Raw genomic sequence first — 14,821 nt, forward strand, 5'->3', positions numbered from 1 at the left:
TGCTAATTGTGAACATTACTCTCATGTTGTACTCTTAGGTGATGCATACTCTCATATTTTAATCAAAATGACAGTTCTGCAAAGCTTTCATTATTTTAATTAAAGGATGTGTATTGCTTATTTTTAAAAATCATCTACTTTTGTCCAGATCCATGCCATTTTTTTTTTGTTGTTGTTAGGAGGCTTGTTTTCTTTGGTGTTTTTCCAGTGTTAATTTTTTAAGCTGTTACTCTCTTTTACAGTTCTACCAAGAAGTTCTACTTTCTTGTTATTCACAACTTTTTGATGAGACTTACATGGAATGATATCTCTATTTCTATTTCCCTTTTCTCTTTTTGCAACATTTTGATTATATGTTTTTTCGTTTAAGAGAAAAAGCAGTGCACACAAGGGACTTACTCCTTTCAGTTTTTGCTCTGAAATAATATATGATAGGAAAATAAATACTCATTTTTGAATACCTTTTTACAATATTATTATCTAGCCATAGTCCTTTGTTCTACATTATTCTAGCCTCAGTTCCTCATATTGCCCCTAACTTTATTTCCTGATTCTGACTTTAAGAAGACCTTAAACCTCCCTTGACCACCTTACTGCCACTATTCACTACTCTTCCTCTACCCACAGGAGTTAACTTTAAAAGGTCTTACTGCCTTCAAAATTGTCTCTTGTACTGTTTTATTAACAAGTGTCTCTCTTAAAGCAGCTATAATTCATAAGTAATTAAGACAGTTTTAAGGACATCCTTGTAATATTTTTCTTTTTAATAAAGGTGTGACGCTTAGGTGATGCATATGTATGAATTGTTCAATGTCCCAACTAACGTCACTAATAGAAATTCATATAATTTTGCTAACATTTGTTAGCTTTGAAGTGCCTTCTGAAAAGAGAAAAGTGATATTATTCAACATAAATGTAGAAGAAAGTAGGAGGTAGTTTCATAAACAGTTTTGAGGAGACTTGATATTTTACCAGTCTAGGTAGTGATTTTAAAATTTCTCTACAATTGGACCAGATACCTCCCTCTATGTATATATTTTAAACTGGGTCTATCCTGACTGAGAGAGAACCATGTGTTATTTTCCTTGATATATATATATATACACACACACACACACACACACACATATACACAGAGACACATACTTATATATGTATATACATATATACACATGTGTACACACACATATATATGTATACACACACACTTTATTTAGTACTCTTGAAAAGCTAGAGATAGTTTTGTTTTTAGTATATTTGTCATATCAGTGTGTTTTTATTTTGATTTTTTTTATAATTAAAGAGTAGGTTTATTAGAAAAGGGATAGGACAATAAAAGACACTTGCATAGGCACTGGCAGACAGGAAGAGCTACCTTGATTTCTAATTTTAGTTTAGCTTCAGGTTTAATTTCTGTTGAGTTTTTCTAATTTAATTCCTTTTTTCTTTTAAGATTTATTTATTTATTCATACAAGCACTGGGTACAGTCAGAAGAGCGGAAGGGTGAGAGAATTCACCAGAGCCAGAGTGGAGAGCAGAACAGGCAGACTGACGAAATACACTGCTGAGGGGAGCAGCAGGCGGCAGGAGAGGTCTGCGCGCCACATTGGCCCCTCACCCAGTGGCCGGGGATCGAACCGGCGCTGCCGAGGCTGCGCGCAGCTTCACAGCCCAGCGCTCAACCGCTGCGCCACCAGGGGAGGCCCTCTAATTTAATTTCTTTTATAGCACAGACCATTTTGTCTTTATTTCCTCTTTAATAGTTGTGTTTGTAATTTAGACCTTAAATACATTCATACAGAAATCAAGTTAGAACTATGTCTCATCAGTATATAAATTAGTGAGTAGCAACCTCTTTGGTCCTGATTGCCGTAAGTACAACTTAGTCATCGTAGTTACTCCAAAAGGACATGGACAAAAGAGAGGGAAAGGAAAACGTGAAGAAGGAAGTGAAAGAGTAAAAAAAATGAAGGAGAAAGAGAACAGAAAGCAAGAAAAATCTAGGAAAAAAGGTCACAGAAAAGGTTGTTATCATGACATTAGCAATTATCTGACACTGCAGTGAGTATCACAAATACTCACCCAGTCCTGAACTAGTCCTGGGGTGTATAGTGTTGAATGAATGGCACAGTCCCTGCCATTGTAGACTTTATAATAAAATGTTTAATTATAAAATGTGATAGATGATAGATAATGCAAGTCCCGGTATTTGAATGTATATCTGCTTAGCCCCCAACACCACCACCACCCTACTTATTCTCAGGAGCTAATGTAAGTTGTCACTTAAGAAATTTGAAGTCATGACTCTGTCTTGAAGAACTTGCCCTGTTCTGAGATTTTTTTCCCAGAAGACAGACCACTCTCAGCATGGTTAAAGGACTATAATGTTTTTATCTGTTTTGAACAAAAATGCCATTAAAAAGGCTATAACTAAGTATAATGTCTGATATTGTAAATGGTGAATGAAAAGAGGAATAGTTATGACTTAAGAGGATTTTCATGAAGTAATCTATTGGAAGGTGATGAATTCTTTTTGAGATACTCAAGCAAAGACTAAATGACTTTCAAAGACAGTATAAAAGCAATTTATATGAGTGGGAGCTTGGATCCTTGGACTAAGTGGCTTTAATTCTGTTCTTTTAAATCAAGATTTAGTGGAAATTTCTATTTTTTTTAGTGCGTTCTTATGAGATTTGAGAAAACAGTTTAATTACTATCAGTATGCATACTGTTCATAAGTATGTATATGTTATTTTATTGATTGAGATGGGGTAACTATTAGATTTTAAGTACACTAGATTTTAAGTACACTAGACTGCAAGAGAGTTTAGGCCCTTTCTGGGAGCTGACACTAATAACTTGTTATAAGTCTCCCATTATGCATTACATAAAGAAAGGCGGATTGGTAGGTAGATCTTGGATGTTGTGTCATATGGACTAAGGGCAAAGGAATGTTCTGGGAGACTTACCATATTTAGCAAGAACAATGTAATTAGTTGATTTTAACTGGGTCTTATAAATTATTGATAGTTATATTGCTCTGTGAGACAAAACAAAAAGCAAGCCCAAGCAGTCCTAATTTTTCTGTGGTACTGTAACATGGAAAGAAATTACTGCCCTTTTTCTTAGTACAGTACTGTATATTATGATAATTTATCCTTCCTTTTCCATACCTTTTATTATCATACTCTACATAGTATATGTTTCTAATAGGAAGTTTTGGGGTTATCTTTAGAGATGAAGATATTTAATCATTAATAAATATCTAATAAACATGTGGCTATATTACAGATTATTATGATTTTTCCTTCTTAAATTTTTTTTTATACATGACATCTCATTGGGAAGGGGTTTTTCAGTACTCATTTCAAGCATTTTATTTATGTGTGTAAAAAATAAAAAAGGAAGTTTTACTGCCTGCCTTTCAATTTGGTGAGAAAATGGACTACAATATAAGTTGATTGTTCCATGTGCTCAATAGGACTTAAGTGCCTAGTGTTCTGATTCAGAATTTGAATTTTACTTTGGGCAAAGCAATAGTACTAATAGCGGTAATTGATAGTGACCATAATTTTAGTCTTTAGTAGATGTAGGATCTGCAACATCAGTAATAGTGGGTGCACTATACCTATACTTGACAGGTAAAAAACTCAGAGAGACAGTAGCTTAGCATCTCTAAGTGGCTTAGCTGCGGTTAGAAACCAGGTTTGTCAGCCTATTATTATTTACATAATAGCATACCTTTTCAATATAGTGTTTTGAGATAATGATTGTGAAAGTGTTCTAGTGTAATGCTAAAGTGTATTGCTATGTAATGCTATAGTGTACTGCTGGTGTAATAGAAAATGAGCTCAGCTCAGTTTACTAAAATGGAGATCGTGAAAGTGATAATCATGTTTTGGTGAAAGGCAGGGGGAAGATAAAATAAGTGAAGATCAAGTGTAGTCTGTCGAACCACTGTATTTCACCCACTTTGTACAGAGTTTTGTGGTTGGGTAGGGGTTGTGACATTAGTGATTTACAACCTTCATTTCCCTTTTTATCTGGATGACAACTGGGCATGCAAATATGGCAAGCTGCTAGTCTTCTTGTTCAGTCTCCAATTGTTTTGTTTTTTACACCAAGGGTTGATTTTTTTTCCTGTGAGAGATGGTTAAGACTCAAAATTTCTTCTAAGTGAAAATGTAAAAATCCCATACTTTTGGAACTTAAAATTTTTAGTGTACAGAAAGTAGGAAATGCAAATGCCAGACTCTTAAACTGAGAAATAAGTGTACCCTTTAAATAAATAAACATTTACACCACGTCCAAAGTGTAGTGTTCATGCCAACAGTGAAAGTAAGTAGGGAACTTTATTAGGAGAAAAGCACTGTCATTTTGAGTTAAGGAGGGCCTTCATAAAAGAGGTGAGAATTTTGAGATTCATTTTTTTTAAATAAGGGAGGAAGAGAAAAACTTAAGCGTTCTTAACCTACACCTGGGTAGGGAGAACAAAATAGTAAGAATATGAAGTTAAGATGAAGTGACTGGAAGAATTTACTGAACAAAATGTAGGGGGAAATCAGAGGTAATCTAGGTATTCCTTTAGTTAAATTATTGTTGCTCTGTAGGTGACTGGGAGCCATTATGAGGCTTTTGGGAGAACAGATTCTGAAGGGCAGAGTAAATCCTAATTTGAGCAATAGCATGTGTAATGGATGAGAAGGGAATAGTGTTAGATGTTCATGAGGAAGATTCATGTATAATTATTCTTGGAGAATTTAAGTAATTTAAGTACATCAATTATGTAAAAGTACTAATTTTTTTTTTAAATGGAAATGTCATGTATGAAGAATGATCTGTCTTTTGTACTCAAACATTATCTGGGTGCTGCTAGATTTATTGCAAATTTTCTTTTTCTTCAGGGTTTGGATTCAGGATTTGTTCCTAGTGTACAAGATTTTGATAAGAAACTTACAGAGGCCGATGCTTACCTACAAATTTTAATAGAACAATTAAAGGTATGGCATTAATATGTATTAAATTGATGTAAAGTAGTAAATGTTACTAACCTTCATTTTGTGTAAAAACAGTTATTTGATGTTAGTTTACAAATCTTATGTGGTTCTTCAACAATTTTTAAAGCTGACTTATTAAAAGATCTGGATGACGTATTCAAAGGTCTTCATTTCAAATTTGGTAAATAGTATTATTTATAGTGTACATTGTTTTTATCATTAGAAAAGGTAAATATCTGGACATGACTAGAAGGAAAATATTACAAGATTAGATGCCAAAAAATTCTATGAAACTGATTTTAAATGGCTTGATTTCCAAGACCTTGTTTTTTCCATAGTGGGGAATGGGTGGTAGGAGAAATGATTTCTCTGCTTCCCTCATCTTTACTTAAATGAGTTGTCTACTTTAATTTTTTTTCTCCTTTAATTTTTACTTTAAAATTAATTACAGGCAACAGTCTTGGGAGGGAAAACAGGGGTGTTGTTAAACTTACATGACAAAGCAGAAAAAACCTCTTAGGTTTGAACCTCTGTTTTAAGTTCTTTTTTTTATAGTTAATATATTACTATTGTTTTTATTTTATTTTATTTTTATATTCCCCATACAATTGCAACCCCCTTATTTTGATCCCAATCCCTCCTTTCCCTGCCCCCCCCCCCATAGTGTGTCTCTGGTTCATAGTTGTTTGTTGATTTTGATATTTTCTTTCTTATAGTTATTCTTTTTCCTGGTCCCTTATTTAGGTTTTCTAGATTCCTGCTATGAGTGAGCCTCCCCGGTGGCACAGTGGGTTGAGAGCAGTGCTGTGAAGCCGTCCGCAGCCTCTGCAGATTCGATTCCCAGGTGGCCAGGGAGATTCCCACATGGCACAGCAAACCTCTCCTGTTTTAAGTTCTTTAAAAAACATTTGCTTTCTTTGGTTATAATTTTATGAGAGTAATTGATTTCTTTTTTTAAGATTTATTTATTTATGCACACAAGAACTGGGGTATAAGCCCGGGTGGGGGAGTTGGGGGGTGTGAAGATTCCAGAGACAGTGGGGAGCAGAACAGGCAGATGTATTGAAATACACTGCTGAGAGGAGCAGCAGTCCAACAGGAGAGGTCTGCTGCACCATGTGGGTTAGTTCCTTGTCTGCTGGGGATCGCATGCTATAGTGGCTGGCAGTAGCTTGATAGCGCTCTTTAACCCCTGTGCCACCAGGTAGGCCCCAAGAGTGAGTGATTTCTATTCTTGAAAATAATTCATTTGAGTTTAACTTGCTATAGTGACTTGAAAAAAAAATGCATGCTATCTTGAAAATACGCATAAATCATCATTGGAAGAAATGTGTTTAAGAATGAAAGTTTGCTTTTCTGTGTTTATTAAATGTATACTATGTAGTAAATCAGATTGATGCTATATGATTTTTTTAATCCTGTAGCTCTTTGATGATAAACTTCAAAACTGCAAAGATGATGAACAGAGAAAGGTAATTTCTATAATCATGATTTTGTATAAATATGTTAAATTCAAGAGCCTTTTGGAGAAATAAAAAAAGGACTTCAGTGTTTTGATTACCAAATAGTATCATTTGACCTATTATGAAGTATTGCCATATAGAGACTTACAGGGGAGATTTCTGGTGCACTTCTGTTCTGGTTTTATAATTAAACAAAAGGCCTTTTTTGTAAGTACCACCTTCCTAGGAGTAAGAACTTTCCTTTTCAGATTTCAAAAATTAAAAGTAGAAATTTCAATTATTACATTTACAATTTACAGTTATTTACAATTGGCAAGAATTTTCAAAATAAACCAGAAGCCACAGATAAGGAAACTATGTAAGTGTTGCTTCATAGTTCTGCTACAAAACAGTAGCATGTATCCCCTTTTGGATTTCTGCCAACTATATTGTAGTTGGAATATTGATTTCTTTTTTCAGTTAACATTTTTCCCCCTTTTGACCAGATTTCTGATGCACATCATTTGTTTTTAGCATTTCTGTTGATCTTAGTCTTGCAGTTTGGCTCTTTTACATTTGGTAATTGTAATAACTCATATTTAACTCACCTTTTCTTCTTAGTTTTAGAATTTAGACCCATGCTATTTTTTTTTATTTTTTTAAATTTTTTTATAAACTGGGTACAGTCAGGCGCGGGAGGGTGAGAGAATTCACCAGAGCGGAGAGTAGAACAGGCAGAGTGATGAAGTACACTGCTGAGGGGAGCAGTGGGCAGCAGGCGAGGTCTATGCGCCATGTGGGACCCTCGCACAGGGGCCGGGGATCGAACCGACACTGCAGAGGTTGCGGGCAGCTTCTCAACCCAGCGCTCAACCGCTGCGCCACCGGGGAGGCCCAAGACCCATGCTATTTTTAAAAAACTTAGTTTAAGATGATTCTAAAATAAGCATTTTGAAATTACATAATGAATCAGATAGAAAAGACAAAACTAACTTCAGGTAAGGAATAAAAATGATTTGCATCGTTCTTACAAATCTTGAATAACATGTATTTTATTTGAAGAATTAATCCATATAATGTATGATTTTTTAAATTTAAATTAAAAAGTATAGCAGAAAAGTATTCCCTTCCTAACCTGCCTGCACTCACTTAGAGTAATTTTGGTAAAATTCCTTAAATGACTAGTTAAAAGCAACAGAGATACTGCTTTGCTTTTCTGATTATTTTTGTTAAAACTTATTATTTTCACAGAAAATCGAAACTCTCAAAGAGACCACAAATGTAAGTTATATATTTGATAAACTCTGATTTTGCATTAGAAAGTGCTTTAAAATGCTACTTTTGTTTTTAAGTTGCCACTATTAATAGTAGTAATTGAGATTGTAGTTTTTATGAAAGGTTTAAGAATTATTTTCCAAAGGAATTTTAGTGACTAGATTAATCCCTCTAATTGAAATTGACTTCACGTACCATTTTATCTTTTTTCGTCTTGTCTGTTTGAGATCCTTAGATAAAAGGTTGCTAATCCATGCACAACATATATCTCTTATATAATTAGAATATATTATGATTTCAGTTTTTTGATATACTGGCCTTCTGGCATTAGATAGTGGGTTATTAATAAGATTTGTATTTGGATAAAAGCATTTTAAAACTATGTAAAATAGCATTTCACCAGTGTCTTGGTAGAATACTCTGTAATTCCATTAAGGTCTTAAAAATGTTTTCAGAATTTACGTTGGAATTATCTGCTGCTGATCTCAGAATTTGGAAGTTAATTAGATTCACATCTCCTGTTTAAAGTATTGAAAAAACATTTAGATGATATGCAATATTACAATATTTGTGATTTCTTAACAATTCATAGAATTGCTATAATAACCTCTTTTGACACTATCAATATATCAGAACTCACTGGATATCCAGGGAGAATATCTCTTGTATAATTTATATTTAACTGAATTTTTGTATTTTAACCTTTAACTTATTTGAAGCAAGATCCTCAAATCAGTGTTTTGTTTTTATAGAGCATGGTAGAGTCAATTAAACACTGCATTGTGTTGCTGCAGATTGCTAAAGTAAGTAAATATTACTTTCATTTACGTCAGTGGGATTTAAAAATTACATTGGCATTTTTCTTTAATAACCAGAAAACTTGGTTCTGCAGTGTATTACCTTTCTACAGTATTTTATTGTAGAAGTACTGTTGAACAACTTTCGTGTTTGGCTATTACCAAAGTATCCTGTGTCTGTCATTGATAAGATCATTTCTGATGCCAGATGAGAAGGAAAGGAGCATGTTTGAATGATTCACCCCCACCTTTCATTTTATCCATAATGACTTCTTGGAACAGTGCAAAATGTTTCACAGAAAAAGTCTTAGGAAAAAAAGAATTAAATTTTTGCAAGTTTTTTCTTATAATGAGAGTATGCAGAGACTTTTTAAAATTTGTTACTAAATGACATTCATGAACCCCTTTGTTGTTTCCCATAAAATAAAATAGCATTTGAATGATTGTGTGTTAAAAATTCCATGGGTATAATCTGCTTTTCTGAAAAACTTTGATTTATTCAACCTAAGTTTATTTTTATTGCTTGATTATTTCTACCTGACTGTACCCCTATGCTTACAGCCAGTGGCTCGAGGGGCTGGGGGCCCCATTCAGCAGCCAAGTTTGGAAATGTGTTTGTGTGAGTTTTTAATTAGTGACCTATTTTACTTTTTCAATTGCATATATTTTCCCCCAATAACTTTCTCCTAGCAGTGCTAATGACAAATAGCATAGACAAATAGCATGACAAATAGCATTTGTGCTTAAATAGTAAGGCTATTCACTTATAAGTTAAAGGGGGAGGAGGTAAAAATTTTGAAGACTAGACTCAATATTTTCATAATTTGTGTTCACTTTCTTGGCATTCTTGACTACTATGTCTGAAATCGTATTTATATTTGTAAATTTTTCATCTACTTTTGTGTGTCAAAATACATTCTAAAGTTTAAGGTAGTATAGGATTGGAGGCATAAAAGGGGTAAGTAAGGTATTTGGTTTGGTTTTCTTTTTTTTTTTTTTAAAGATTTATTTTTTATTTATACAATAGCTGGGATACAGGCCAGAGGTGCGGGAGGGTGAGAGGACCCACCAGAGACATAGTGGGAAGCAGAAAGGCAGATAGACCGAAAGCACTGCTGAGGGGAGCAGTGGGCGTGGACAGAAGAGGTCTGCCGCGACATGCGGCAATCTCTCTGGCTGGCCAGGAATCGAACCCGCGCTGCAGAGGCTGTGGACAGCTCCACAGCACTGCACTCAACCCTCTACGACACCTGGGAGGCCCTGGTTTGGTTTTATTGACTGCGAAATTACAACAGTGGTTGGGAGACACTATTAGTTGCCCAAAAACCTATATAAACATAATGAGTAAACTAGTGTCAGTAGATCGGTGTTTTAGGGATTCATACTACTTCACTAAAATATTGAGGAAATAGAAGAGCTAATAGCATTTAGGTCCGTTTGAGTGATTGATAAATCATTTAAGACTTTTGGATAGGTTTAAGGAAGGAGAGCCTAACCTCTTTCAGTAGCTCACCTTTTAGGCACCAATCAAGAAAAGTTTTGGTATTCTGTCTTTGGAATGAGTTATAATTCTGGAACTCTCTATAGTTTGGACTGTACCTGCTATTTGTCTATTTTAGCCAACTTATCTTCATTTCTAGGTTCTTTAAAATGGGTAATGTGGACCGAGTAAATGGAGTTTGGTCTTTTAAATTGTTTCCAGGAGGGAATTTTATTGATGTTAAAGGCTTTTTTTTTTTTTTTTAGTAAATTATTTTATTTTATATAATTCTTCACCATTTTTCATTTTTGCATAATGTACACATTTTCATTTGGTTATATTCCCTATACAATTCCTACCCTCTTTTTCTGACCCTAATCCCTCTTCTCCTCCCCCCGCCCCCTACTGTAGTGTGTCTCTGGTCTATAGTTCCTTGTTGACCTTGATTTTTACTTTATTGCAATTAGTCTTTTTCCTGGTCCCTTATTTAGGTTTTCTAAATTCCTGCTATGAGTGAGACCATCCGGTATTTTTCTTTTTCTTTCTGGCTTATTTCACTGAGCATGATCCCTTCCAGCGCCATCCATGTTGCTGCAAATTGCATGAGTTCATCTTTTTTATTGCTTTGTAATATTCCATGGTGTATATGTACCACATCTTCTTGATCCAGTCATCTATTTTTGGGCATTTGGGTTGTTTCCATAGCTTAGCTATTGTAAATAGTGCTGCTATAAACATAGGGGTGCAGGTGCCCTTTTGAATTAATGTTTCTGTGTCCTTTGGGTAAATACCTAGGAGTGGAGTTGCTGGATCATATGGAAGCTCTATCTTTAGTAGGTTAACAAATCTCCACACAGCTTTCTGAGTGAGGGGGATTTGAATAGGCAAGTAACATATTTCTGATCTACATTTAAGTTAGGCTTAGAAATACACACAGGGCTTATATAAGGAACATATAATTTGAGGGAAAGATGTTAAAGGCTTTTTATGTACAAATACATCCCTCAAATTATATGTTCCCTATATAAGCCCTGTATGTATTTCTAAGCCTAACTTAAATGTAGATCAGAAATATGTTACTTGCCTATTCAAATCCCCCTCACTCAAAGTTTCATAGACTGGGTAGCTTAAACAACAGAAATATATTTTCTCACAGTTCTGGAGGCTAGAAGTCAAAAATCAAGTTTTCTGCTAATTTGATTAGGACTCTTCCTGCCTTGTAGACATCCACCTTCTCACTATGATCTCACATGTCCTTTCCTTGGGGGGATTCTCAAGCGCTCTCTCTCTCTCTCTCTCTCTCTCTCTCTCTCTCTCTCTCTCTCTCTCTTTCTCTCTCTCACAAACACACACACACACACACACGGAGGGAGGGAGGAGGGGAAAGAGTGGGAGGAACAAGTAGGGCTCTTCTGGCATCTCTTCTTGTACAGCATCTCTTGTGTTGGGTCAGGACCCACCCTTAGAACCTTATTTAACCTTAATTTATTTCTTTTGCTGTCCCATCTTCCAAATACAGCCACACTGGGCAATTTAGATCTTCCACACCTGAATTTTGGGAGTACACAAACATTTACTCCATAACTACTGTATCCTAAATGCCTAGAACAGTTACCTGCCATGTGGTATGGACCTGATAAATAATGGTGAATTTTGAATAAATTTTTCTAATACATAATTTTTAATGGTTGTGATAACTATCCTTTAATCTTCAGTCAGTTAATCTCTGATATAAGATACCAAGCTTTTAAACAGTAATGAGAGAACTCTGGAACCAGACTATATCTGTGTTTGAGTCCCTTCTTCACCACTTGAATAAGTTTATCCTCTTTGTGCTTTGGTTTCCTCCTTTATAAAATAGGGGTAATAATAGTTCCTCTACTTTTAGTGATAATGCAAACACAAATATTAGTATTTATAATTAACTTAATACCATCATAAAACAAGTCCTAAATAAGTCTTTATTAAAACTTTGGGGGGTATAAATTTTAAATTTATGGTAAAATTGTGGGAAAAATGTGGGAACTTGGGCCTCCCCGGTGGCGCAGCGGTTGAGTGCTGGGTTGCAAAGCTGCCCGCGGCCTCTGCAGCACCGGTTCGATCCCCGGTTGCTCCCCGGCCACCAGAGGAGGGTCCCACATGGCGCGCAGACCTCTCCTGCCGCCCGCTGCTCCCCTCAACAGTGTACTTTGGTCCTGCAGAAGAGTTCCTTTTTCTCCACACCCTTGCCAACATTTGTTGTTGCTAGTTTTTTTAATATGTGCCATCCTCACTGGTGTAAGATGGTATCTCATGGTAGTTTTGATTTGCATTTCCCTGATTACAAGTGATGTTGAACATTTTTTCATATGCCTGTTGGCCATTTGCATTTCCTCTTCAGAGAAGTTTCTTTTTAGCTCTTCTGCCCATTTTTTGACTGGATTATTTTCTTTGTTGTTGTTGAGTCTCATCAGCTCTTTGCAGATTTTTGTGATCAGTCCTTTATCATTAGTGTTGGGTGCAAAAATGTTCTCCCAGTTGGTGGGGTTTCTCTTTGTTTTTGTTATTGTCTCTTTTGCTGTGCAGAAGCTCTTTAATTTGATGTAGTCCCAGCTGTTTATCTTTGCCTTCACTATCACTGCTTTGGGTGATGTGTCTGTAAAGATGTCTTTGATGTACAAATCACGTAGTGTTTCGCCTATATTTCCTTCTATGTATTTTATGGTTTCAGGTTTTATGTCTAGTTCTTTAATCCATTTTGAGTTGGTTTTTGTGTATGGTGTGAGGTAGTAGTCAAGCTTCATTCTTTTGCATGTAGCGGCCCAGTTTTCCCAGCACCATTTATTGAACAGACTTTCTTTGCTCCAATGCATATTCTTTGCTCCTTTGTCGAAGATTAGTTGACCATAAATCTGTGGGTTTGTTTCTGGATTTTCTATTCGATTCCATTGGTCCATGTGTCTGTTCTTGTTCCAATACCATGCAGTTTTGATGATTATGGCTTTGTAGTATAGCCTGAAATCTGGGAGTGTGATGCCTCCATTCCCTTCTTTTTTTTTCAGGAGAGCTTTGGCTATTCGGGGTTTTTGGTGATTCCATATGAATTTCATCAATAATTGTTCTATTTCTTTGAAGAATAACATTGAAATTTTTATTGGAATAGCATTGAATCGGTATATTGCTTTTGGTAGGATGGCCATTTTAATAATGTTTATTCTTCCAATCCATGAACAGGGGATGTCTTTCCATTTCTTTGTATCTTCTTCTATTTCTTTTAACAGTGTTTTATAGTTTTCTTTGTAAAGGTCCTTTACCTCTTTTGTTAGATTTATTCCCAAGTATTTGATTTTTTTTGTTTCAATAATAAAGGGGATGGTTTTTTTCATTTCTTCTTCTTCAGATTTATTGTTAGTGTATAGGAAGGCTTCTGACTTTTGCATGTTGATTGTGTATCCTGCCACTTTGCTGAACTGATTGATGAGTTCAATTAGTTTTTCTATGGAGTTTTTGGGGTTCTCTATGTATATTATCATATCATCTGCAAATAGTGATAGTTTGACTTCTTCTTTTCCTATTTGGATTCCTTGTATGTCTTTCTCTTGTTATTGCTCTGGCTAGGACTTCCAGTATTATATTGAAAAGCAGTGGTGAGAGTGGACATCCTTGTCTTGTTCCAGATCTTAATGGAAATGCTTTCAGCTTTTCACCATTGAGAATGATACTGGCTGTTGGCTTGTCGTATATGGCCTTTATGATGTTGAGGTATGTTCCTTGTATCCCAAGAATTTCAAGGGCTTTTATCATGAATTGGTGTTGCACTTTGTCAAAAGCTTTCTCGGCATCTATTGATATTTTTTTTTTAAAGATTTATTTATTTATTTATTTATTTATACAAGCACTGGGTACAGTCAGAAGCATAGGAGGGTGAGAGAATTCACCAGAGCCAAAGCAGGGAGCAGAGCAGGCAGAAGGACTGAAGTACACTGCTGAGGGGAGCAGCGGGCGGCAGGAGAGGTCTGCGCACCATGTGGGACCCTCCTCCAGTGGCCTGGGAGCAGCCTCGGATTGAACCGGCGCTGTAGAGGCCGCGGGCAGCTTCGCAACCCAGCGCTCAACCGCTGCGCCACCGGGGAGGCCCTATACCACATATTCTTGATCCACTCTTTTACTCTGGGACATTGAGCTTGTTTCCATAATTTAGGTATAGTAAATAGCATTGCAATATACATGGGAGTGCAAGTTTCCTTTCTAATTAGTGTTCTTAGTTTTGGGGGTAGCTGCCTAGGAGTGGAATTACTAGGTCGAATGGCAGATCAATGTTTAATATTTTGAGATACCTCCCAACAGCTTTCCATAAGGACCGAACCATCTTTTTGCATTCCCACCAGCAGTGTAGGAGGGTTCCCTTTTCTCCATATCCAGTACTTGTTGTTTCTTGTCTTTTTGATATAGGCCATTCTCACAGGTGTGAGATGATATCTCACTGTGGTCTTGTTTTGAAGTTATTGAATAAGTAAAGGTGGACATTCTTTCATATACCTCTTGGTCATTTGAATGTCTTCTTTGGAGAGGTACCTGTTTAGTTCTTTTGCCCATTTTTTGATTGGGTTGCTTTGTTCTTGGAGGGTTTTATGAGTTCTATAGTATATCTTTCATATCAATTCTTTTTTATTATTATTTTTTATTTTAACATTTATCATTTTTTACATTTTTTAGACAATATTTGCTTCCCCCCACCACCTCAGATTGAGTCCCCGTAGAATTTCCTTCCCCAAGGCACCCATGCACCATCACCACAGTCCCCTGTGCTCTCATATTAATTCTTTGTCAGATGTGTAATGTGCAAATAT

The 14,821-nt window shown here is 35.7% G+C and overlaps 1 protein-coding gene across 8 annotated transcripts in view; it reads left to right on the forward strand.

Annotated features, from left to right (window-relative positions):
- OSBPL9 (oxysterol binding protein like 9) overlaps positions 1–14,821 on the forward strand; it is a gene marked incomplete at both ends in the record, with an annotated part of 114,928 nt that overhangs the window by 70,388 nt on the left and 29,719 nt on the right. For all 8 annotated transcript variants that reach the window (XM_084243455.1, XM_084243456.1, XM_084243450.1 and 5 more), the window contains 4 exons: positions 4,906–5,001; positions 6,423–6,470; positions 7,692–7,721; positions 8,468–8,518. In XM_084243455.1, the coding sequence (XP_084099581.1) occupies positions 4,906–5,001; positions 6,423–6,470; positions 7,692–7,721; positions 8,468–8,518 (225 nt within the window). The remainder of the gene's footprint in view (positions 1–4,905; positions 5,002–6,422; positions 6,471–7,691; positions 7,722–8,467; positions 8,519–14,821) is intronic.

The sequence above is a fragment of the Talpa europaea genome (assembly GCF_964194135.1).
Source record: "Talpa europaea genome assembly, chromosome: 9".
Classification (NCBI taxonomy): Eukaryota; Metazoa; Chordata; class Mammalia; order Eulipotyphla; family Talpidae; genus Talpa; species Talpa europaea.